Consider the following 26,489-nt stretch of genomic DNA (forward strand, 5'->3'; position numbering starts at 1 on the left):
TTTTATGTTTTTATATTTTATGATTTTTATGATGGTTTTATATTTGATATTTTTATGATTTATATGGTTTAGGCATAGGTATATTTATATGATTTATATGTGCCAATACTGCAAACCTATACCCAGGTAAGCCATCGTTGCTGCTACAGGCCAGTCCCGTGGACTGATATGCACTGATCTGTAACCTGTAGGCGCACACCTTGAGATTTTCAGAACAACATTAGAGATCGAGATGCTCATCACCGAAGCTTTGAAAATCTTAGCATTAGTGTATATATAATTCATAACTTTAGTTCATTGAATGAGCTGCAGGAGTAGGAGCCACTTATCTGTGCAGAGGTTTGCTGTGTTGGACCAGCCAACCCTCAGAACTGCTCCAGGTTGCAAACCCGGAGAGACGGGAGCTTCTGAAAAGCTGAGCATCTTGCAGTTCTGGCTAGCACTACTGATGCACTAGCTAGGAAAACTGTCGGTGACATTGGTAGAATGAAGTGATTGTGTTTCTCCTATTTTGACTATATTTTTTATATCCTTTTCCCTTAGATGACTATGTTCACATTTCTAGCAAGCCCTGTGACCTCCATTGCACCACTGTGGATGGTCAGAGACAATTGATGGTTCAAGCTCGGGACGGAACATCCTGCAAATACGCTGATTTCCGAGGGGTTTGCGTGTCTGGAAAATGTGAGGTTGTTAAACATTATAGCAAAAATCTTGTCAGTAGCTTTCAGAAAATTACAGTGGGTGCAATATTTGCCCGGCCCTCAATGCTCTACTTACAATTTTTCTAGCCAATTGGATGTGATGGGATTCTGTTTTCCACCCACACGCTGGACAAATGCGGGGTTTGCCAAGGTGACGGCAGCAGCTGTACCCACGTTACAGGGAGTTACAGAAAAGGCAATTCGCATCTTGGTAAGACTTTCAATGACTCTTTGCCTCTGTTTTAAATGAACGCATCTTTCTGAGTCTATTCGTTTCAGCTTTAACATCTTACCAGCAGCCCTGTTTTCTGGGAGCATTTTATTTTAGAAACATAGAAAATGAAGGTTGGAAGGGACCTCAGGGGGTCACCTCTAGTCTAACCCCCTGCTCAAAGCAGGGTCATCCCTAAGTAGACCATCCCAGCCAGGGCTTTGTCCATGTTTGGTGTTTTTGGAGAACATTGTTCTTATGTTTCTGGACAGGCAAGGACACAGGTAACTTTGCAAGGATTGAAAAGGATGTATCTGCACTTCAGTGTACTGGATAGTGGAGCAAGGCTACACAAGGGACCAACCTCAGCTCTAAGGTCTTATTTCACGTGCCCCACTAAGGAATAAATGCTTTGTAACATTGGGAAGACAGGATGCCTTTGAAAAAGCAGGGACCTCTGCAGTAGTGCTGGGCAAAGCAGTCAAACCCACCTCTCTCTCACTGGTCTCAATCACGAACACCTGGATTACAGTCAGGGGTTCAGATCCTCAGCTGGTGTAAATCAGAACAGCTCTACTGACTTGAGTGGTGTTGCATCTTTTTACATCCACTGAAGGTTTGGCCCGGTAGTTATATATCCACCTGGTGGATAATCACTGTAAATGAGAGGTGAGACCAGCTCTGACTCTCTAACTAGTTGCTCTTGCGTCACCAGCAAATGAACGCACTGTTCCTGAACGTAGCTAATAAAAGCATTTTCACATGGCTGCTCGTACAGCTGTTTGTATGTACTCCATATAAAGACTCTGAATGAGGTTATGACTATCTTGGGCATGACGATCATAAGGTATAATCCTTAATGCTCATGAGGCTTTTCTTTGTCCAGTTCTATCTTCCTCGGGCTCTTCTCCATGAACTGAGATCACAGGTCAAATTTTCAATATGCTGCTGCAGACAGATACAAGAAAATACTTCTAGGAACATGGGTTTTTTCCAGACTGGATCAGATGGCTGATCCATTTAGTCCCTGACTCCTCAGTGGTCTGATACTTGATGATTCAGAATAAGGTGATGAATGCCTTTACCCCTTGCTAAATAAGCATGCTCAGATGTGTAGGGAGAAGGGGAGACAAAAATCTTTGTTGATTGCTAATATGATCACATTACAACCTGATGCTTTTGCTTTTTCCTAGCGTGTGGAACTGCCCAATCTCATAATTGGTCGTAGCGTTATTCAGATTTAAGTGCATGGACTATATAGACATTAGACATTAGGGGCTGGAAGGGACCTCGCAAGATCATCAAGTCCAGCCCTCTGCCACAGGCAGGAAGTCTGCGGGGATCAAATGATCCCAGCAAGATAAATATCCAAATGCCTTTTGAATGAGTCCAGAGTAGGCACTTGGCTTGCACCACCTCTGGGACGAGCCTGATATAAGTGAGACAGACAGTAGAGCCCAGACTGTAGGTTGCAAAACACTGCCAGTAATTTTCATAGAGCAATCATTGAAGCTGAAACTGCAGTCGTGCTTCCAGATGGGTTATCAAGGTTATTCTCAGCCTGCATTCAGTCCAATGGAAGGTGCTTTGACAAGAAATGGTGGGCAAGGTTCGCAGCTGGTGCAAACTAACATTGCTCCTCCGAAGCTGATGGAGCATCTCCAGTTCCTACAAGCGGAGATTGCAACCTCTGGCAAAGGAGGCAGGGAAGCCGACACATAGATTCATAGATGCTAGGATCAGAAGGGACCTCATCAGATCGAGTCCAAACCCCCCTGCTCAGGGCAGGAAAATGAGTGAATGTTATGAGCAGTCAGATGGGTGTTACCATTCGCCGTCTTTTTAAATGTCATTTGGAAAGGTCAAAGCCAACCTGGCTCTTGTGTGGCAAATACCAGCTCTAGAGACTATTGTTGGTCCTGTGGTTTGTTATAAAGCTTTTCTTTCATTAATGCAAAGTTTTCCATAGGCTATTCTCTGGTGACGCACATTCCTGCGGGAGCAAGAGATATCCAGATAGTTGAACGGAAAAAATCTGCGGATGTTTTGGGTGTGTATAACTTCTTGGTGCTCAGTTAGAATTAGTGCACGTGTATTGTGGTTCCCACTCCCCAGCCCCCAAGTAAAAGCATGTGTTGAATGCAAATAACTCTACTGCAGACATGGGCCAGGGTCTTAGCTAGTGTCCATTGGCCTAGCTCTGTTGAAATCAGTGGAGCTATGCTGATTTATGCCAGGCGAGGGTTTGGCCCATGGCATTCAACATGTTAATTGCTTTCACTTTGAACCACTGGTCCAGGCATTGCTGTTGCAGAGAATTGTAACATTCACAGCTCCTTGATCTCGGATAATTAGGTGCATTTTGTTTTACTTTAGATTTTGCATCTCATAAAAAGCCACATATGCTCAGTAACAAGGAAATATGGCCTCTAGTTTTGCACTATTGATGCCTTGACAGGTGACTAATGCTTAGGAGGGAATGTAGGTTTGAGGATGTGGACAAAATAAATTAGCTTAATGAGCACACACATATGTTTCTCTCACTGTCATATTCTGAAGCTGCTTTTAAGCTCGATGTCTATTAGACTCATGGCTTAGGTGGCAAGATATCCCTGTTGTGAGAGATGGGTTATCAACTTCAGTCTCCAGTAGATGGAAGTGTAGGAACACACAGTCCTGAAACGTATCCAGCTTGTTTGAAGCATGGAAAACTTTTCTTATTTAACATTTATGCTGTGGTAGTCCACGAAAACCTCAGCCAGGTGGGGCTTCACTGTGGTAGGTGATGGACGGGCATTTAATACATGACAGCCCTTGACCTAAGAAGCTTGCAGTCTAAAAAAAGACTTGAAGCTGAATTTTGTACAGATGCACAGGCACAGACATGGCTTTGGAAATGCACTAAAAACAATAATATGTGTATTATGACATTTTAATAATATAAGTGCTCATTGAGCGGATAAAGATATTTGGGTGCAGTATGAGAAGCGATTGTGGATTTTTTCTACGCTACATTCATCTTATTTCCTCCTGCCTCTTGTTTTAAGCTGTTGCAGATGAAGCTGGGTACTATTTTTTCAATGGGAATTACAAAGTTGACAGCCCAAAGAATTTCAATATTGCAGGCACGGTGTTCAAGTACAGGAGGCCTATGGATGTTTATGAGACTGGCATAGAATATATCGTTGCACAAGGGCCAACTAATCAAGGCTTGAACATAATGGTATGCTTTGCATTTTTATATTGCAGGGATAGGAATTGCGGGGAAGGGAACGATTATGTTGGATCCTGTTGAATTTTTATTCCTGGCTGTTTCTTAACCATGTTCGTTACTGGTGGCCAAATCTTTTGTGTGCAGCCATAGCAACTAGACGGCATGCTGGGCTCTCCACAGGGGCTTGGGTGGAAGGATTCCTCTCCCCAGCCCCGGGCCACAGAATTGCAGATGCTCCATGGATGCAGAGTGGCTGTTCTGCTTTTTACTGCACTGACTTCCCCCTGTTTTTTTGGCTGGGGTTAAAATACACAGCAGACTGTGTTTGCAGATGGCAAGTAGGGAGAGATGATGCCAATCATAAATGCAAAGAGCCATGTTTATATCCTGGGTGGAAATGAGAAGGCCACACGGACCAAAAGCACATAGGCAACATCAGCCTAGTTTCCACCATCGATCCTTGAAGCCCAGTTCTATGACGATCAGAAGTTGAGCGACTAGGCTGTAGCTCATCTTTCCCTTGATAAATTCAGCTTTTAATTTTGTCATGTTGTCTGTTGGCAGATCATCCTTTTTCCTCGTATAGTTCATTACCTCACCCCTTTCCCTTGGGGAAGCTCAAAGCACTTGGTCAGTCGCTTGCAGAGATATGAGAGAGAGAGTCTGGCTCTTCTGACTCCCAATTTAGTGCTGTATCCACTTTGCCCAAGTATTCATGATCGATTAATTTGGGTAGGTAGAACAGACTGATATTAGGAGTTAGTCCCCTGATGACATGGTGACAGCTACATGAAAAATAGATAAAAGGGTACTTCGATAGGTATTAGGAGTTAGTCCCTTAATGACATGGTGACAGCCACATTAAAAATAGATACACGGAGACTATCGACAGTCATTCCAAGACACGCATTAGCCAACAAACACAGTTTGGTGCCAAATGCGCTCGACATCTCAATAAGTTTGCTTGTTCTATGTAGGTGTGGAACCAAAATGGCAAGAACCCAGCCATAACGTTTGAATACACCCTTCTAAGGAAGCCGCATTCAAAAAACATGCAGCCCATTTACTACACGTTTTCCGAATCCGATAGCGAGGAAAGCAGAGAGTTTGATGGAGACGGACCCTTGGGTTTCATCCAGCACAACGCAACCTACTTCGGGAAACTCTCCAGGGAAAGCATCGATTTGGAGAACCAGGTGTTTGGCAGACAGGACACGGCGGAAGATCTCAACCTGAGCAAAGGTCAGGAGACCAACGAAGTTTATGAAAGGACGGAAGCAATTGACTGCGAGCCGAAACTGAAGGGCAAACAGCCCAAAGGTAGGGAGGAGACTTGGGCCGTTGTGCTGGGTTTTTTTGGAGGAGAAATGCCCGGCTGGTTAACTTTTGGGGGGGCACTGTGGAAAGCTCCTTTTTGCCCTCTACAGGTCTGTTCTTTTTGCCCTCTGGCTTTTCTGGCCACTTTGCAGGGGTGGCTAGCAATGCACATGGGGTCAAATCAGTGCTTGCTTTGTAGGCTGCCTCTCCGCCTCCCTCCTTGTTGCCCCAGCTGCAACATGTGGAGAAGCCAAATGCTGGTCCCAGGCTTCCCTACTCCTTGGTCCTCAGCTTCTTCAGCACCCAGCCATTATCCAGCCAAGCTGGCATCCACCCATGCTTTCCTTTTTCACTCCAGGCTCTCCCATCTGCACTACAACAATCCCAGGTGTCCTGGTACGAACCACCCAGCTGCCCTGGGCATCTCCCTTTCAGGGACCTCCTCCATCCTTTCTAGAGATGGGGTGCTGGTGGTTTTACATGGGAAGTTGGAGGTGTAGGCGCATGTGGGTGCTTCGAGAGTCTGTGGGGTGACTTAGGCAGCTGGACCACCTTTGTTCTCCCCTTCTCCCTGCTCTCCTCTCTGCTGCTGGCTGGCAGGGAAGAAGGGGACGCATTTTCTGGCAGCGGCTCTTTCCATGAGAAGGAGGAGAGCAGATATGGGAGCTGCTTCTCTTACTCTGACCTCAGTGCTGGACTGAGCATCTGGAGGGGGGTAGAGTGGGGCAAAACCTCCATTTCCACCTCCTAACCCTCAACTTTCTCTTGTGACAAATGTCCCTGGAGGAGCTTGCAGCTCCTGCATCTGATGAACTCCCAGTTCTTTGGGTGCCAGTAAGGCCTAAAAAACCAGACCAGAGTCTCATGGAGATCACCAGCCACCATCCTGTCCTTTCCCGTCTGATTTTGACTTGACTTTGCAGCTGTTTTTCTTTCCCCTGCTTGTTTCCCTCCAGATTCAAATGCAACCAGATCGACTTACCAGACAGACAGGGATGACAGAGACTTCGACTCGAGATTTACCTCCAAGGAGTTCCTCTCGGAAAATGCAATCACGGACAAGCTTCTGGACAAGACCTCAGACTCTAAAGAGTTAGTCCTGAACATGACCATGAACAGCATCTTTGCCCAAGGGGACCCGGTAAACTCTGTGGGGCCACACATCGACAGCCTTTATGTTGACTACGAGGACAACGAAGGGATGGTGACCTACACTGTCAACGGCACCTACATGGAGCTGACCAACGACAAAACCATCAACACGTCCTCGGAGACTCAGCTCTCAAGCACTAACATCACCGTGACCAGCCCGCAAGGGAACAGAACCCACAAAGCAAGGTAGGGGACATATTTACAAATATTCACTCCCACCGATTTGTGTCCTGGTCTCTCACGCTTAGGGCAACGCGTGTTACCCATTCGGTGTTACACGCCTTGCGTTACGTGTGCTAGTGTGGAAGCCGTAAGGTAAGTGGGATGAAGACATCATAAAAGATTCCCGCTAAAAAGCTCATTTTGAAAGGACAGTTCCAAAATTGCTACGGGCAGGGCCTAAAAAGATAGATTTAAGCAGGGTGACAATTCACAGTGTTCGTTTAAGGGAGATTGGCAAGGATATTTTTATGGTTGTCAACATGCTTGTGCTCTCTGTCTCCTGTAGCATCTGCTCAGAGGCCCGGGTGTAATAAAACCTCATTTCCTACTAATTTTGTCTACTCTGATTTGTCCAGCACTGCTCTGCTCCCCACTTCCTTATATTTCTAATGCAGCAGAAGTTGGTGTGGCTCCTTTTTTGATTACTTTGCCACTGTTTGTCATGCACCACCATTGCCGTTGATGCCAGCAGGCCTTTGCCCACAGTCGTTTATGGGACGAGCCTCTCTTAGTTCACTGTGGCTGGAGAGTCAGAGGTGGGAGGACTTTGGGGAGCTCCTACCAAAGTTTGTTTCTTTAATCAGCAACAAAGCAATGTGGGTAGTTGTTATTCTGCAGGACACAAAACCGCGTCCCAATGCCCTAAAGCTGCTTGTTTGAAGCCAGGTGTAACAGGGGATGTATCCACGCACCTAACTGCTGCTTTCTAATGACTCTAAAATGAACGGTCATGGATTTGCAGACAGGGCCTGGGCTGTATTTAATTACTATGTCCATCTCCAAACAGGCACATCCTAGTTACTCTTGGTCAATGTCTTAATAGGCAAAGAAAGAAAGGAAGGTCTGAATTGTGACTTTTCATCCACGCAGCCCTTAATGACTAGGTACTTGGGGAGCTGGAAATATAGATAAAAAGTTGACCTAGCTGAAACATCTCACCTGAAGCAAAATCTGAGCCTCTTAGTGAGCATATGGCCTTATTTGCACTCACACTTTGCTCGAGGGTGGGGCACTGGGCCGGGAGCCTGGAGATCTGGCAACAGATTCTGTCCCTGGCTCCCGTTCCTTGCCCATGCGATGTACCGGGGGTGGAAGTTTGCTGCAAAGGGTTGAAGGGAGAGTTTCTCTAGCACAGACACAGCAGAAGGCTACCATAAGCCACCCTGTATTCCACCCCTCCATCCAAAAACGGTTGCAAGGGATGCTGGGATAGTGGGAGGGCAGGAGAAGGTGTGTAGTGCATGCAGAGATAGAGGCCCTGGGCTGTGCTGGATGGGAGAGAAGCACTTCGTATTCCTCAGGCTGGAGCTGTGAATCGGATCATCCTCAGGATAACTCAGATTTATGCCCAGGGCTGTTTCGGCCCCGGGAGCAAGCCAGATCCCTGAAGGCACTTTGCCTGCCTTCCTCCTGCTCTCTGCCTTCAGACCTGCACCTCTGCAGGTGCAGCATCCCATTTCAACCCTGAACACTATTCTTGGCTCTGCCACTGGCCCAATGTGTGTCCTTGGGTACATCACCTCACCTTTCTGTGCCTCAGTTTCCCCACCTGCGGACTAGGGGTAACGAGCCTTCCCCTTTAGATTGGCAGATTGAGCCCACCTCAGAAGTGATTGATGTCATTGCTAGATTTATTTCGGTGAAAGAAATGATCCTTCAAATAAGCACACACATTGGGAAACCCCTTAATGAAAAGCCCTTTCAAATAATGCCAGGTTTAAGCCCAGCAGCTTGATGGGAAAGGATCTGCAGGAGCTTTCTGCGAGCTGCCAGGGAGCAAGTTGAATGTTTGACCGATGCTTTTGACTAAACAAAGCTGATGCCGTTCATGTGCTAAAGCCTCGGCCTCTTGGGGCTCAAGGGACACTGAGATCATTTCCTGCTCTACCACAGATGTCCGGTGTGACCTTGGGTGAGTCACTTAGGCTGTCTATACTGTTTCCCTAGCAAGCCTTGGGCTGTTGCTCAGAGATACACTTGCATATACCTTCATGCACATCCCCAACCCAGCAATTAGGCAGGGTAAGTGGCTTAGAGTCGGAGCTGTTTGTGTGGCCTAATTGTTGGGCTTAGCGTGTGCGGAGTAGGGTCTGCTTCTCTGCGTCTCAGCGTTGGTAGTACAGCTCTCGCCATGCTTTGGCTCCCCGTCTGCGTGACGATGGTAAAACTGCACGCCTCCCAGCGCTGCTAGCAATCGTACATGCATCGCAGACTGCAAAGCCATCAGACCTGCCAGGAGCGGGGTGAGAGGAGCACCCAAAGTAGGTAGCCCTGCGGTCATCTCCCCATGCAGCAGGCACTTTCCCCCCACCGCTTCCCACAACAGCATTACGTGGGCTCAGACTCTTTCGGGCAGGGTGCCTGCCTGGCATCCCGGTTTTCTTGATGCCCTCTGTGTTGTCCTCTCCAGTTAGGCTGGAACAAAAATACCACTTTTCATGGTGTGCTGGTCCATTGGGTCCTTGCTAGGCTGAGGCAGTAAGTGGTGGCAGAGCTGTTCTTGGAGCATCCTTGGAGGGGGGAGCGGAAAGAAGTTTTGCATTCCTCCTCCTCTCTCTCTCTCTCTCTCTCGCCACCAGAATATTTGGCTGACCGTCCTGGACTGGCTCTAAACAGTGCCAGCTACCACTGGTCCCCTGGGGCCATTCTGGCAGCTGCAAGCTGCCAGGGCTGAGGGATGCTATGGCCATGCCAAATCCTCACCAGCCACTCCCCCTGTCCTGGCAGCCTGTGGTGGGTGGTTTCAGAGCTCCTCACAAAGGCCAGCCGAAGACAGCTTTGTGGCACCAGGGCCGTGCAGAACCGAATGAGCGCGGCTGAGGTCGGATCTGCCCTCCCTCCACCCCCCAGCAGCGACGCTTGTAAGCAGGCCCTCAAAAGAAAAGTCGTGCGTGGCTGACATAAATGCACTGTACGAAAACCCCGCTCCTCGGCCAGGAGCTTGCAGGAGGCTCCGAGCGTCATCGGCGGCTCGCGCTCCCAAATATAGCGAGCGTGCATCTGCGTGCGCACGTGTGTGCGTGCGCCGGGCCAGAAAACGGTAGCCCTGTGCTGTCGTGCATCTCGGCACGCCGCGTGCTGTACGAGCACGCAGCCCAGAGGATGGCGGACAGAGCGGATAATGCATCTGATTTATGGGAGCAGGACTTGGGAGATGCCGGGGAAAGCTGGCAGCCGGCAACTAGGAGTGAAGCTGTTGTTAAACGGCTGGAGCGTGGAGAGGCTTTGCATTGCTCGGTGCAGAGGGGCTGCACGGGGGGGGCACACCTTGGCAGCTGGATGGGTCTCCACCGCGGAGGGCAGGACGAGACGCAGGAAGCAGTGGCTGTCTGTAGTCTGCTCCCCGGCTCTCCAGATGGATTTCTAGTCGGGTCAACCAGCATTGACTGCTCCTCCCTGGCAGGAGATTTGATCCCTTGACTACAAGACACCAAGGCTTCCTCAGGAAAGGTGCGGCCGCAGGGCAGGGAGGTGCCAGGAGAAGCCTGGCAGAGGCTCAGTTCCTGCTAGCGCTTGTCCTGAAGTCTCAGTTCATCTGAAGGCTCTGGGAACAGCCGCCCTTGCCAGTGCCACGGGGCAGGGAAATGTGCCCTCCCCATAAAGCAAACCAGAAGAGACTCCGTAGCCATGCCTGTGCTGGGAGAAGGGGTGTATTTTAGCACGTATTAACCAGACAACGCATTAACACGTAGAGAAGACGGGTAGTTTTCAGAGGTGCTGGCTGCCGGTCCAGGCAAACCTCTCTTTCCTTGTAGTGGTTAACTCCCCGGGCTGACACATCCAAAGCCAGAGCTTGTTTGCATTCGCATCTTAGCTCGTGTTAAAACCACACTTATTTTTTCCTTGTGAAGACGGTCAGAAGAAACTTGGGTGGTTTCCACACCTCTTTGTGGACTTTCCCAGGGAGGGTGTCTGTACTGGATCCTGCTCCCCCCTGGACTAAATAAGTTTCCCAGGTGGAACTGAGAGCTTAGTTTGGCCTCGCGCGGCTCTGATTTTCTTTTGGGGTAGAAGCTGAAAGAAACGGGCAGCTAAGCTGTATTACTCCATTTGTACTCATCCAAGGTCGGGGTGATTGGCAGCGGCCTGAACCCTGCGCCCATCGCCGAGTGGGAGAGGTCCCGCTGGTCGCAGTGGCAGCAGGGCCAACGGGCTGAGAGCACCTCTATAATTTGCATTTCTTTTGGTCTCAGACCAACACAGCTACCAAGTACAGCCCTATAGTTGCGTGACTGACACTTGGGATCAGAGAGGTAATGACCATCCCCTTTGCGCTCACTTTAGCAGGGGCAGGCAATTATTTTGGGCGGAGGGCCGCTTACTGAGTTTTGGCAAGCCATCGAGGGCCGCATGACGGGCAGATAAATATTAATTTTCATTATTTTTTGGGGCCCTGCGGGCCAGATAGAACGGCTTGGCAGGCCGCATCCGGCCCGCGGGCCGCATTTTGCCCACCCCTGCACTTCAGCCTGGCGTTAATGGCTGCATGTCGTGCAGAGGAACCGAGAATTTGAACTTACTAGTTTTTTTTGACATTGTTGGTTAGGGGGCAGGGATGATCCCCCCCCCACTCCACCCCATATATAACTCTCAGTGTAGATACAATGACCTCACTATAAAGGCATCTTATTATGGGGTGACTTGTATCCGTCCTATGTGGGAATATACTGTATTGGTATAAGCACATAGCTGCTATACCCCTGTTTCTGCTAAGAGCCAGCCTAGTTTTTAAAAAACCCCACCTTCTTATACAAGGCTTTACTCGAGTAAAGTCAGTACTTTACTAACTGCCTCCATTCACCCTGACATAATTCAAGAGACGTCCGCGCTGCCCCTGGGGAATACGCTCTTTGGAGGCTTTGCTTAAAAGGGCTGAAATTAAGAAGCAAGCAAACCTGGCGTCACAAGGGAAAAGATGAGCCCGAGGACTTTGACTATGAAGCCTTTGTGTTGTTGTGTAGCGGCTAGAGAGATCCTTCTGCGACAAAGACCCTTTCTTGAAGTTAGGCAGCCAAAACAACAGCTGAGTCCAGGAGGACTATTCCTGCCAGGAAGAGACATTTGCTTCCCCGGCCCCAGCAAAGCGTTTCAGCATGAAGCCAGTCTGGGGCGCGCCTTGCCGTTTGCAGCGAGAGGGTGGCACTGGTTTTGTTGTTGCTGCTTGTTTGCTCCCAAAAGGGGAGAAACCCCCCCTCAAAAACGTTCCACCGGGGAAGAAAAGAGGTGCCCTGATAGTAACCCGTAATAATACCGATCCTAATAAACGGAGAAAAACACCAGCCTGATTGTATAACAGCTCACTGCTGTTTGCATTTAGAAGAAAACAAAATAATAGTTATGTCTGGGCCCTACAAGGGAAGAGGACTAAATGTTCCCATATGACGAGATGTCTCATTTATCTAGAACGTGCTCCTGCAATCTCCTGGCTTGGAGAAGCAGCTCTTGCACTAAGGACCCTTATGCTAAAGGGAAACGGTTGTAGGGTTGTTTCATCCTCGAGTGTGAGAAGAAACCTATTTTGGGGGTGCGAACCAGAGGATGGGGAAGGAGAGACAAATGCTGTGCGTGTGCCAGAGGCCAAACTCGCGGTCGCTTATGCCCGTTTAAATCGAGCGTAACCCTTATAAAGTCATGAAAACCCCAGGTTACTTTATGGTCTTTTCTCCTATGTCTGAAGAAGGGTGTTTGTGCCTGAAAGCTTGCAATGAAAGACTTTTTTTTGTTGCCAAAGTCTAGTTGGTCTAATACAAGATATCGCCTCTACCACGAGTCCCGATTGCTTAAAGTGACTTCGGATTCACTCTGGATTAACTGAGAGCAGAATAGAGCACGAGGCATCTAGGCAGCAGGATCGTTTTCCAGAATAAATAAAAAAACCAAAATAAGTGCAGAAGGCGCAGGGGCCGACCACCATTTGAACAGGTCTTGGGGAAACCGGTGCTTTTGTGGTGCCTTCAGCCGACTAAACAGCGGTAGTTAATGAGCAGACAGTCACCAGGGCTGTGTTGACATCAATGGGTGATGCTGGTCCACAATCGAAGCTGTTTTGGCAAGATAAAGCACTATTTATAGTAAGCCAAGATTGTTATTTTTTGAACAAAAATAGCCATGTTCATTTCAGCTCCATTTCAAACACAGGAAAGGACCCTTTGCCAAGATGACCGAGGCAAAATCAATGGGGAAAATGAGGTGGTTGTTTTTAATTCTTCTAAGAGATCATTGTTAACAATGGAAGGAGGGTGGGTCTAGAAGGGAAACTATAAAAATACTCAGCAGTGTCCTTTTAAAGCTATTCTGCGGTAGAATGGACACAAACTTTTCTTACCAATGCATAAATAAGGCAATTTCAGAGCTTCTGCTGCCTAGAAATCATACAAGCCGCATATATCTTGCTAGGCCAGAGACAGCTGGATATCAGGATATAACCTTGCATACAATTTTAAGCCAGTCTAGCCGTGTCAAGGGTTGAAACAAAGTCAGGAGCATAGATTTTTCTTTTTTAAAAGAGTTTACTGTTCTAAAGGTGCAGTATCTCTGATGTATTATAGCATTACATCATATCCCTGTGCAACGAACCGTTACGAAGTGACTCTGCTTGATTTCATAAATGCTTATTTTATCCTTTATCAATGGTGTTATGCGTGGGAACATACTATTTCCTAAGGGATGCACAGTATATATCTAAAATCAAATCTAGCCAAGGCGACATGTAGGGAAATAAGAACATGGCATGCCTGTTGTGATTAGGCTAGCGCCCACAGGAAAGTCCTGTGCCGTATTTAGGCTCGTGGAAAGGGTAAGGCTGTGAGATTTGAAAATCTCAAGTCTCTGCTTATAGGGAGAATTTGCTCTGTCCTGTTTGAGCTGCAACCGTCCATGCGGCATACGCTGTTGGATGCCGACATCCTCAGGAAGGAGATACTGCACCTTTACGTACTGTCTGGTTAGGGTCAGGAGTATTTGAGCAAAAAAAAAAAAAAAATGCAAACTTTGTTAAATTCTGAACTGTTTCTTCTTGTGGGTATTTTTATCCCATTCTCTCTATTTCTAGACAGTGGAAGCTCTGCCTCTAACCAGGCTGGGGATTCTACTTTGGGCTCAGGACAGGTATGTTGTAAAAAAATAAATAAAAATAAAAACCGATTAAGCAAAATCCAAACCAAAAAAACCAAACCCAATTGTGACCCGACAGCCTGACCTGTTTGCATATCTGATGCGTCTCTGTCCACGCTCTCCTTGTAAACCCTTTTTTTGTGTTTTTGTTTTGTTTTTTGTTTTGTTTTGTTTTTTTGCTTATTGCTAGAAACAGATTGAAGTTGTTAAGAAAGGGCCAAGGTGTGAGTGCTGCTGACATGTACAGGTGGAAGCTTTCCTCCCACGAACCCTGCAGCTCTACATGTACCACAGGTAGTTATAACAAGCAGCCCCGTTCAGCCTTTGCACAACTCCTGCCATCTCCGGGTGCGTGAGTCGCTTTTATGTCTGTCAGATTGGGAGGACCTAGTAATGTCTCCGGACCTGATCCAGAGCCCAGCGGAGTCAGCGGGCTGTGGATCATGTGCCGGACGGAGCCGGTCGTGCCTGGATTCTGCATTTGGATCGGAGTGGACAAGCCCTGTGCCCATGGGGAGCCCCCTTCTGATGTGGTAGCACCTTGTATTCACTCTGTGCACGTGTAAATGCAGGAGTGCAGAATCAAGTCAATACCTCTAGCTGGAACCAACAAGAAAGTTTTTTCCCAAGTGACTTAGGAGCATACGTCCCGGTGGCACTTGCTTTCTAAGTCTCGCTGAGGGCCTTTTGCAACTCAGACCCATTTATATTCCACGAGCATCTCGTTCCCTGGAATATGTTGCTTTTAGGGGGAAAAAGACCCATCAAGCCTGGATTTTTAATGCTTTTATGTGGATGTAGTCAGAATCGCTTTGTGCAAAACACTGACATTAAGTGAATCCTTTTTTTTTTTTTTAAACTTCCCCTCTAGGTAACAATTAACATTTTTTTCATTTCCTAGCCCAGCGGGGCTGCACTGCAGGATCCAGGACCCTGCAGGATCCTCAGGCTTGTACCAAGTTTTAGCTTACCGGCTCCTTGAACTTGAGCCATCAGGACAGGAGGATGATTGAAGTTTATGCATCCAGTTTTTTTTTTTCCACTCAGCTTTCAACTATTTTGCCAAGCGCGGCTTCTCTCCGACCAAGAGGAGGTTTGCAAACTGTAGAAACAAAACAGCATTTGTTTTTTGATTTTTGTGTTGTTTCTCTTGTGCCTGATTCTGAGCGTGATCTCCGACACATGGGGGTCAATCTGGCATCCTTCCACTGATGTCACCCAGATCCAAATCTAGCTGTTGCCTCTTTGCTTCATCCCCTCCAGTCTCGTATGAGCTGAGCTCTCCTCCTCATTATGGCTTATTGATTATTGGCTAGTAACATTGGCTCACAAGCCATCTAGGGCTTGTCCTGAAAGATGGGCGAAGGCAGAACGTTCATCTTGAGAGCAGGTTTGCTTGCAGTGGGCACGTCTACACGAGATGCTAAATGCACAGTAACGTGTCATGTGGAAAACAGTGCTAATATGCTATACATCATATCAGGCCACTGTGCAGTAGCACCACTAAAAAGCCATGCGCCGGCACTAATGCACAGTAGTGCCAGTTACTGCACATTGATTTAGTACTTAGCTATACACGTGCTAAACTTAATGTGCTGTAACTACAGTGCATTAACGAGCATGTAGACGCACCCACTGTGTGACAAATAGCACCTTAATTGAAATAAAGCAGAAGCTTCATTGCTTCTGGAATTAGAAAGTACAAAGAAGGGATTCAAACCTTGAGAGAGAGACTTTTGAAAGGAACGGACTCACCAATTTTTTTGAAGTGTCCCAGAGCTGTTGTCTTGTTCTACAGGCACTTCTACAAAATCTCCTGAGACCAAGAACTTTGCAAGCTGTCCCTCTGCTCCAAATCCTGGAACCAAGTATGCTCTTGAGCGGCGTGATCCCTCCTGATCGTATTTCTCCATGCTGAGGAAAGCTTTGGGTTTGACCCAAGCTCTTGATAGCAGGGAGACGACTTACTTCTTGCGAGTCACATAGACTGCCTAATACACGTGCTGGCGGAGGAGGGGGGAAAGGGCATTTTAATTAGAGTGGTTCCTGGAGAGCTGGTCTAATTAAAATGCCTCACCGTTGAGCCCCTGAGGGTTTAAAAATGTCTGTGGAATGATTGATCTAAACCTCATTCGACGAGGTTCAGATAAAGTGCCTCAGTGGCCATTTTTAAACATGCGGGGGCTTATACACATGACGATGAGGCCGTGCTGGAGCGCTCTAACTAGATTGCAGAGCAGGCTTGATGAATCAAGTCTCCTCTGACAGTCTAATGAGAAGGTGAAGCGGCACGTGTATAGGCAGCTATATATCGGAGGAATGCTGCAATGTCCAGGCTCGTATGCATGTTTTGGAGAGGACCAGGACAGCCAGGATCCTTGTTACCTGTAGCCAGATCAGTCTGTTGGTTCCAAGCCGGGTCCCGAAATGAGCCGAATAACCTTTATTCTGGCAAACTAGGCTGCAGGGGAAAAGGTCCCGGTGTGATGGGGTTCTGCTTTCTGTGCCTGACACAGGAGAGTGGGGATTGATTCCTCTGTTAATACTCATGAACAAATCAATATGAATCAATCCCTTCGTTAATACTCATGTACAAATCAATACCATGCCAAGTGTACTGTATGCGCCCTGTGAGCGTAAGAGTATAATTGTGGCATGATTTGTGTGGATGTGTGGGGTGGGGGGAGGCTCTTTTCCATTCTTCACCCAAGAACAAGGCAGAATAGAAATCTGATATCCTGGCAGTACTTGGCTGAGGGCCCCAGTAACATGTGTGATTCGTTTCTTTGACCATCCTACTCTGATGCTGATGTAGGGGCAAGTGCTGGGTGGGTGCTGCATTGGCGTGCAACTAAGGAGCACCGAAGGGCCTTCCCGGGACCATCCTGCCCTGTGTAGGTGGGATGACTTAGGAGTTCCTCCACTGCACCACCCTCCTACCACTGTTTGCTTCCTGCCCCCAGGGTCCGGAGCAGGCCCTTTGATTATACTTTGGAAAGACATTTTGGAAAATACAGCTCAAAAGGCGTGTAGGACGAAAGTCACCGAACTTCCATTCTGTGTGTGTGTGTTTCTTTTAAAACTAGGAGTGATGTCCACGTATGCAATGTGTGTTCGTTATGATGGGATCGAAGTGGATGATACGTACTGTGATGCCATGACCCGTCCTGAGCCTGTCCATGAATTCTGTGCTGGAAGAGAATGCCAGCCAAGGTACCACATCACTAAGGCATTCGTAAAGGGGCCGCACATTTTTGTCTTCCTTAGGATTCCTTGGAGCAGGTGGGGACTCTCTTCGAGACTCCTTAGCCCAAGCCAACAGATCAAGAACTTCCCCAGCGTTAGTTCCTGGGATGTTAGGATCTGGGGCTTGGGCTTGAGTCCATCTGTAATGATCCTTCCCAAGCCAGTGCAGAAAGGGGGAGAAGAACTCACTGGCCGGGAGAGGAGCCTTTATGATGTACTTAGGTTGAAACCTATTTTATTGAGTGTTTGCTTAGGTCAGATGGAAAGGCTGGACATCCCTCCTGCCCACAGGTGGGAAGGTTTGAGCCCTTTGGCACAGTCTGGGTGGGTCGTGTCCTGTTGACTGGGTAAGAAAATGAGACTTCCCGAACACTTTCCCCCTCCCACACCTTGCACATGAATGAAGTGTAGGCCGGACACTACTGAAATAATGCATCATCACTGACTAGGCTGGAGCAATGCCAGAGGTCTGGCATATGCTTGCAAGTGCACAAAAAGTCTATGTTAGCATTGTCACTTGTGAGATGGATTTATTGTCTGGGAATGGCGAGTATGTGCAGTGGTTTTTTTTGAATGGCAAGATCTCTCTGGACCCAAGACATGAACGACATCCGTAGTGGTTCAACGGCCTGTGCCCATGTCTTACTGAACATCCTGAGTCCAGAGCTGTCCTTCACACACACCACCCAACTAAAACAAAAGGGCATTAAGTGTGGAGCTTGTGCTTCTGGAGGAGTGGGGTGTGCATCTGACATGTTCCCACCTTGGTACGACCCTGGTATGGTTCTTGCATTCAGTGAGGATGGAGGAGCGCTTGCATGTCTCCTATCATCTATGCATGCTTCGGGTGCTTGCATTCTTGCTGGTCTGGGTCTCCTGCAGTGCCCATGGCTGCAAAGCACAGTGTCTTGTTTGAAACACCGCTGCCTAGCTACCGCTTTAGTCCTCATCATCACAATTTGAAGATATCTGTGACATCGCTTCAGTGGAGCAATGGGAAATAGTACAACACCACAGATCCATCTTGAGAGCCCAAGTGAATGGCCTGTGGGCACCAAACCTCAATACCTAAAGGTGGTCATCCAAAGTCAGGCTTGAGGTTCATAGACAAGAACTACAGAGAAGTGTAGCTGTCACTACTAGGAATCCATCTCTGCCTTTACTGGGCTTTAAATATGTTGACACAAGTCAGGATGGCAATGTTGGGTCACTGAAAAGTCCCATGGGATCTCTGATTTCCATTTGGGTGGCAGCTGCCTGGTACAGATAGACAAGACTATAGGTTAGTGAATGCAGGCAGCACTTCTAAGGCTGCAGAATCTTTCCAGTGCTTTTCAGCTCCTTGCATCCATGTCATTATTTGGAGCTTAATCTGTATTGGTCTGCAAGCAGGAATGTAAGTGAGTGCAATGAGGAGTTTTGATCAGGTGATTGCAATGGGCCACGTTATGAGCCGGCTCAGTTAGCGGAGTCCTCAGGCACAGTATGCTAAGAACCACAGTTACTTCAGGGCAAGTAACAGTCTTTCTTTGCTGGGTGAATGCCCGCTAGGCATTAAATCTACTCGTGGTTCACCTCTGCTATCGCCGCAGCAGTGAGAACATCCTGTTGACTGGTATTTCCTCCACGGTGACATCTCGTACCGCTGGAAGTAAAGTGTCACCATTCACATTTGAAATGAGACCAGGGTACAGCTGGGGTCCTGGGCTGAGCTAGCCCCATGCTTTCCCTGCCCCACAAAGTCTGGCATTCTGCTAGGTGCTTGTTTGAAGGACGACCCCTATCTGCAATTTGTAGGGCAGGGATGCAGTGCTTGGTCCACAGCTACAAGCCCCCTTTATAGAGGCTTCCCAATCAGAAGCAGTCATTTATTAAAGTGTACATACCTCCAGGCACATTGATGGCCGCTCATTAGTCACAAGGAGCAGGATCCGTGCAGGCATTCACTCAGCAAAGAAAGACCATTACCTGCCCCAGCGTTACTGTGAGTCTTAACATATTGAGTCCACTTTCTCTGCCCCTGCGGAGTTGTGTTATGTTATTTCATATTTGGGAAGGAACTGAGGGGCGGCTGGGCTTGCTCCTCCTTTCATGCCTTCATTGGAGGGGTGCTGTGTGATGAGATCTAGTGTACACACGTGGCCCCCAACGACTGTTGGGCAAAAGCATCTTACCTTGTACACACTGGGGAGGTGTGTGCCAAGAGTGAAAACCACATGGGCCGCATCTCGGAAGAAACCACAGCGCTGTAAGGTAAGTAATTTCTCAGGTCTAGGTCCAAGTATTTTCTGAATTGAGTCTCTACAGAGCTGGGCTGTCGAGCTATGTCCTTTCAGGGTTAGACAGAGACCCACAGAAGTCATTTTTTTGGCAGAACTGTCTGGGTCTCTATCTTCATTTTGTTTTAGGACCCATGTTGATGGTGTCTGAGCATTGCACAGCCCATGTGAACCCAGGCATCCAGGGTTAGAGATATTAATAAAATTAGTCCATGGCAATGCTGAATTCTACCCCTCTGGGAAACGACTGATACATTTATAGCCCAGATACAGATTATACCTGTTGCAACCGTCTCTCTACAAGCATTACCATCGGCAGTGTTGCTGAATGCCATGAAGAGACATTGCTGAACACCGGTATACTTCACACAGTGCCGTTTTTGCAGGCTGCTGTCGGGTCATGTCTACTGTATGTACCCCGTTCAGAAGGCAGATGCTGAAATCCTGGTCTCTCTCTCTCTTGGTTGCAGGTGGGAGACAAGCAGCTGGAGTGAGTGCTCCCGCACTTGCGGTGAAGGGTACCAGTTTCGCATTGTCCGCTGCTGGAAGATGATCTCCCCTGGGTTCGACAGCTCTGTCTACAGCGACCTGTGTGAATCTGCTGATATTACCAGGCCAGATGAACGCAAGATCTGCAAGAACCCAGCCTGTGGGCCTCAGTGGGAAATGTCAGAGTGGTCGGAGGTAAGTCAATGGAGGAGTGTATTGAGGTGCCTTGGGATCTGCATCCAGGTTAGATGAGTGTTTCTTGAGTTCTCTTGAGTCTCAAAACTACACCAGAAATCAAAGGCCTGTAAAGCTAGAGCTAAGATCACATGAACCTTTGAGATGCAAACACAGTGATTTCCATACAGGCCAACATAAGCTACAACAAACTCTTATTTTCAGATCTACTCGTGGTTCACCTCTGCTAGTGCCGCAGCGGTGGGAACATCCTGTTGACTGGTATTTCTTCCATGGTGACATCTCGCTCCACTGGAAGTCGAGTGCCAGCATTCACATTTGAAATGAGACCAGGGGTCCTGGGGCTTCCTCCCTGCACCCCAAAGGTCAGGGTTTCGATGAGAGGTCCCTTTAGCCCATTCTGGAGGAAATTATCGTGTCTGCCTTTTTCTTCCTCTCAAACCTCTGATCAGGGATGGGCTCAGCTGAGATCTTGGGACCTCTGAACCCCCTTGGACTCTGAGGAAGTATTGATCGAGTCTGTCTTTGCTTCAAACCAGCTTTCAGGTTTTTGAGGCAGCTATGCCAATGGCCTCTTTCCTTGCAACAAGCTTTTTCAGCTTCACAGTGGGTAGGGGCTGCAAGCTCTGAGTGTGACTGGCACCTGCCTTTCATTCATATTTGCAATCCTTTCTCTCTGCCAAATAATTTAAAAGATGGTAAGGTCCAAATTTGCTCCTTTTCCCATAGGAAAAGGGTTTGGGAAGGAACTCTGAAACACAATAGCCTGAAAAATCATTACAGACCATGGAGATGAGGCTGTGTCCCGTAAATGATTATATGTCCTCTCAAGCATCCCCTCTTCACAGCATCTTGCTGCACCACAAGGAAAATTAGATGCTTTATTAGTTGTGCCGTAAGCAAATTGCTAAACCACTTAGAAGATGTGTGTGTCATCTTTGTAATGGGGAACAGTTCTGCTCTTGTCTTGGCTTGTCATTTTAAATGTGGAAACATGGGTGACTTAAGACAGACAGAAGCATTCAGGAACCGTTTGAGCTGAGATGTCATTTTGAAGCAGCACCAGCCGCTAGGCAGCACAGCTACTTTTCCCCTTTGCAAGAGAAGTCTTTTGAATTCACTCACGGCGACCCGCCTCGGCTGTGTGCCAGAGAACACCTGCCAGCTTTCCAGTGTTGAAGTCTGCAGCATAAAACCACTGAAATGACAAAACCAGCGGCCGTTCCTTGGGGAATCCAGGTCCGGATTCCAATCTCAGTGTAAATCCGGAATAGCTCCGCTTAGCACAGTTGGTTGGGATTTACACTCCCGTAATGGAGAGCAGCCCCTAGCATGGATTTCTAATGAGTGTGGAATCGCACTTCTGTGCATTGTTGGGAAGCAGTCCCGACCTCTTAAATTCCTGGCTTTTTACAAATCTCGACACCGCAGCAGTTGCATCCCTCTGCACCAGTCTAAAAACACCAGAGCCAAATTGCTATAGCATCTGGAGGAGCCACCCAGTTTGCCCTTCCAGCTCAGCTGATCCGCTGAGCCTGATATCCAGCCTCACTCAGCAGCTGATTGCATCGGAGGATGTCTGAGCAGCTCCATGATGCGGCTGGACGTTGATGCATTGCCGTACATGGGGTGTGAGTAAATTGCTTCCTGACGATGGGCTGATCCGTTGTTACACTGAAGGATGGGTTTTGATTTCCCCTTTGCATAGATACAAATGGTGTTATTGCTCATATATTAAGCTAGGCCCCTTTATAAGCAAGAACAAATGCAGTTGGAGACCAGAGTCTCTGCTAGTGCAAACTGGCCTGGTTCCACCGACTTCCATGGACCCATGCCAGTTTTATACCGACAGATTTTGGCCCCTTTTCTCCTCCCAGGGGATACTTGCTCATGTTTGAATGCCTCCTTTACTCTGAATGCCAGTGATAAGTAGCTTTCCACAGCACTGTTGATGGAAAGCCTGATACGTTCTCTGAATTTTGTAGGATGTTTTGACTTTCCCCACTCAGTAGAGAGAAGCTCCCTTTGCACATGCCGACGCTGTATTTTGACTGGCTCAAGAAACCAAAGCAGCTTATGTTATAGAAATCCATATTCTCCTCCAGTATGTGTCAGGGGCGGATTGCTGAGCCATCTCCTGGAGTCGGTCTCCTCTAGCCAGCAGCAAAGCTAATCTAATTTGGATCAGCATCTGAAGCAGGGTGCCAAGTTGGCTTGGAAAAGCCATATAAAAAAAAGCACGTTTTGGAGCTCTGAGGATTAACGTATCAGTGCAGCGTGTCTGAGTATTGGGCTGTTGACACTTTTGCCTGCTTTATGTTATGTAACGAGCAAATTTGTATCTGTGACACTGGTGTAATTCAAATCCGCTTCTACAGAACGTCGCTGGGGTTTGACACTGCCAAATTTACCCACAGTATAAAAATCTCAATTGCTGCGGTTTGGAGGCAGCACTTCCAAAGGCCTGGAAACGACTAAGCTAGTTCTTTTCAGAGAGTGAAAGGGGAGCGATTGCACCCCAGTCTTTAAAATGCAGCCGCGTTTTCAGGATTGCTAGGATGTTGTAGGTGCCTCGGGGCCTGAGCAGCCATCCTGGGGCTCCTTTTCAGAGGTGCTCGTCACCTGTGGCTGTCACAGGCTTCAGCTGGACCTGTGTGCATGGCTCTTCTGAAAATCAAGCCCGGGGTATCTCTAACTGCACTCCTAGACACAGGCAGTCATGCCTCCTTGCCATGCTCTCAGGTCCTCGTTTCGTAGTGCTGGAATGGCAGGAGTGGAAATGGGACAGGGTTGTGCAGGCTGACCCAGGTGCAGAAGCTGGCCATCTGGAAAAGGAGCAGGTTTAAGTGTTGGGAGAGACTTTCATGCATCGTCTACTGGGAGCGAAGTGTGTCCTGAATGGTAGCCAGCTGCTGCACTCGGGACTGGCTTTTAACCCAGCCACTGGGCTGCCTTGAAGATATTTGCACAGTGCCGGTAAGATCAATGGCTTGGTGTCTGTTGGAGTGCCAAGGAGAGGACCTGCCGGCGTGTTTGTGGTCCTCCCTCCTGGTCCTCCTTTTGTGCAGCACCAGGCAGGATGCAGCCCTTACTGTACATTTGAGCTCCTCTGCAGAGGCTGTGTGGGCTTTGGGTCAGGGGTGTTTTTTGGCCTTAGATCAGGACTGTCCAACTGGCAGCCTGTGAGCCCAGTAGCATAGCTTGGTGGTGGGGGGAAACAGGGCACCAGCCCTAGGTGCTGACCAAAGTGGTTAACCTGCAGCCCTGGGCTCCCAATTTGGCCGCAACTCTCCCATCCGCTCTCCGTCTTCCTATTCCACCTCCCGATGGCAGGGAGCACAGCCTACGGGGCAGAGGTAGCCTGTGTCCAGAGCTTCAGGGGGAGCCGGGGGTGCTGGCACGGCACAGCGCGGAGGTGCCAGTGTCACAACATGGCACAGCATGTGGCCCGCACAGCAGGAGGCCCCTCAGGCATTGGACAGCCCTGCCCTAGATGACTGCAAAAGCCCGGTTGTAAGGCCGTTTTCTGTGCATTTCTAGCATATTTCATGCTTTTTCTTTTTTTAAAGCCAGCCTAAATTGCATCTTAAAACAGATGCATTGGCCAGCAGGGTGAGAGTGGCCCTGGTTAGAGATGCTGCTGACCCCATGCCTTCCCTCTGTGTCCTTCCAGTGCTCGGCCAGGTGCGGGGAGAGGAGCGTGGTGACCAGGGACATCCGGTGCTCGGAGGACGAGAAGCTCTGTGACGCCACCACCAAGCCGCTAGCCGAGAAGAACTGCACGGGCCCCCCTTGCGACCGGCAGTGGACCGTCTCCGACTGGGGACCGGTGAGTCACCCTTGGGCGGTGGGTAGCGAAGCGACACTAGACATTTATCAGGAGCCCAAAGGCGATGGTTTTAGCCCTGCTTCTTTATATCATATACAATCCACAGGCCACGGTCTGCTCCTGGCTGCCTCTGTCTGGCCTGGGAAGCTGCAGCGGAGCTGCCCAGAAGCAGAGTTTGGCTCTGTGTTTTCATTCAGCTTTTCTTTTCCCTCTGGAAGAAACTGTCAGGATCCCTCTGTGCTTTTTTTCCCCCCCTCTTCCCTCACCTGTGACTTGTGGGGAGTGGGGGGAAGGTCTGTGGTCAAGACAGGAGAGTGGGAGCCCGGACCCCTGGGTTGACATCTCGGTGCTGTCTGGGCCCGTGTGACCGACGCTAGTCTCCCGCAGAGCAGCAGCCGGGCAGAGCTGGTCTTGTGGGCTTTGGTTTCCTCAGCCACAAAAGGATGCTTCCGTGCATTTGGCATTCACGTATGAAGGAGCAAAGCCGTGTGCTAGACAGCACCCCAGGCTCCTGGTTGTCTGCTCTGACCGCTGCCTGTCTCAGCACAGGGACGCACCACGAGGGCGATGCCTGCCTCGCCAGCTCAGAGCACTGATGCTGGCAAGGCCCTTTGCACTGGACTTTCTTCTGGTGCTACCCCCACAGTTGTTCTGTGCCCTGGGGCTTTCCTCCCCGCACGGTGCCCAGGGCACAGGGGAAGGGGTGAGAGAAGATGGCTTGGTGTGCCATCATCTGAGGATACCAGTGACCTCCTCCGGCCCCCCCGGCATCGTAGCAGGCATCACCATGATCCCAGCGCTGCAAGTCCAAATATAGCAGTGGCCAGCGCAGTGGGGACAGCAGCAAGCAACAGCAATAAACTTCACAAGCTCGGAGAAGTGGTGTGTACAGAAAGCAAGAGGCGGGAGAGAGCAGAGGAACCCTTTGCGTCGGTGTCTGGAGATTACTGAGGCCACAGCAAATCCTCCTGCCATCCAAACGCTTGCAGTTAAGCTGACCTGGCACTGCTTCCCCCTGGCTGGGGATTATGCTGAACTTGTTAGCTATCGTTCAGAGACCTGAGCTTGGCACCAGCCCCCAGGCTTCCAGTAACACCTCGTCTCCAGCACAAGCCGAACCCCGGCTGCAGGCTCCTTGCACCATCTCCTGTGAGCCAGTACGTTAAAGGGAGACAGAGAGAGCATAGGGAGGTGATTACAGCTGTCATCGCAGTCCGGGGCTTGGCGGGAGGTGAGGCAGCCAGCTCGGATTTTGCAATCTGCTGGCCCCACCTGCAACTTGTTTTGCGCTTGGGTCCCTTGGGCCTGGAAGGACAGCCCCCAGAGTCCTGCGTGGAAAGGCATCTCCCAAGGGCACTGGACTGGTCTGCATTCCCAGCCTCTTCTTGCCTTTGTTAGGACCATGCCTCTGAACCCTTTCCAGGTTCAGGTTATTTACAATGCTTCCCACTCGCTGCAACTACACCGACACCTGCTGTTATCGGCTGCTGTTCAGAGGACGAGAGGCAGCCAGTGGGCTGAGAGCCATCATGGGGTGGGTGGAAAACTCCATCCATCTCCTTGTCCTGCAGTGTCTTGCTTGAATAAACAGCTGAGGGGCTCAGTTCCAAAAACCCAAGGAATTATGATCCCTTTATGCGGCTCTGGTGCAGACTCTCGTTCCCAGCCAGGGCTGGGTCTAGCCAAGGGGATGGGGCAGGCGTGCAGCCTTGCTGTTCCACACAGGCCTCCCCTTATGTGTGTGCAAGTGGCTGGCAGCTTACCCTGTCCCTGAGATGCCCCAAAGGTGGAAGAAGGAGGGGAGGATGGGATTTCCCCCCCACCCCTCCTGCCTTTCGCAGCTAAAATGGATAGAGTGCATGCAGCTCAAACCCCTGCAGAAGCTCATCCTAATGATCTAGCAAGGGAAACCCCTGACAAGCAATGCATCGCCTCCGCTTCATCCTGCCCTTCCAGAGACATGCAACAGACTGGTTGCAGTAATCAGGTTAGGCGGAAACTACAGGCTCTTTACTTTGTTTGCACACTCTGTGCAGTAAATTTGAGGCCAGATTTTAGACTCATTTCCATCAGGGGCCTCCCCTTGACTCATGTAACCGAGAGCACAGATCAGCTGTGAGAGATTATCACATGCTTCTTTATCCACCCTGGTCTGGTTTGAGCAAACTTCTGGGTTTGCTCAGCTCAGCCTTGGGGCCGCTCGCAAGCAGCCGGGGCAAAGCTATGGCGGTTCGCTCAGTGGGATCATCTGTGCTGCACAGCTGGCTGACTCGCAAATCTACCCAGGTCTTTCCAGGTGGTGGTTTAAATGCCCTGGACTCATGGATGTGCATTTGCACGAATGGCAGGGAATCCGCTTTGTTCTTCTGAACAAGAACGAGCTAACAGTGGAAGCGAACCAGAGGGTTTCCCGCATGCCATCAAAGAGGCTCCCAAGGGAGGTGGTGCTCTCCCCTACCCTGGGGGTCTTCAAGAGGAGGTTAGATAGGCATCCAGCTGGGGTCATCTAAACCCAGCT

The 26,489-nt window shown here is 49.1% G+C and overlaps 1 protein-coding gene across 7 annotated transcripts in view; it reads left to right on the forward strand.

Moving 5' to 3' along the window:
* The window catches only part of ADAMTSL2 (ADAMTS like 2), a 134,248-nt gene that overhangs the window by 98,223 nt on the left and 9,536 nt on the right, over window positions 1–26,489 (forward strand). For 6 of the 7 annotated variants that reach the window (XM_059715652.1, XM_059715651.1, XM_019501019.2 and 3 more), the window contains 10 exons: window positions 544–689; window positions 792–915; window positions 2,885–2,965; window positions 3,963–4,138; window positions 5,107–5,449; window positions 6,403–6,784; window positions 14,124–14,227; window positions 17,020–17,146; window positions 19,929–20,142; window positions 23,816–23,971. In XM_059715652.1, the coding sequence (XP_059571635.1) occupies window positions 544–689; window positions 792–915; window positions 2,885–2,965; window positions 3,963–4,138; window positions 5,107–5,449; window positions 6,403–6,784; window positions 14,124–14,227; window positions 17,020–17,146; window positions 19,929–20,142; window positions 23,816–23,971 (1,853 nt within the window). The remainder of the gene's footprint in view (window positions 1–543; window positions 690–791; window positions 916–2,884; window positions 2,966–3,962; window positions 4,139–5,106; window positions 5,450–6,402; window positions 6,785–14,123; window positions 14,228–17,019; window positions 17,147–19,928; window positions 20,143–23,815; window positions 23,972–26,489) is intronic. The other variant, XM_019501020.2, reaches the window with a different exon arrangement.

The sequence above is a fragment of the Alligator mississippiensis genome, chromosome 12, assembly GCF_030867095.1.
Source record: "Alligator mississippiensis isolate rAllMis1 chromosome 12, rAllMis1, whole genome shotgun sequence".
In the NCBI taxonomy this organism is placed as follows: domain Eukaryota; kingdom Metazoa; phylum Chordata; order Crocodylia; family Alligatoridae; genus Alligator; species Alligator mississippiensis.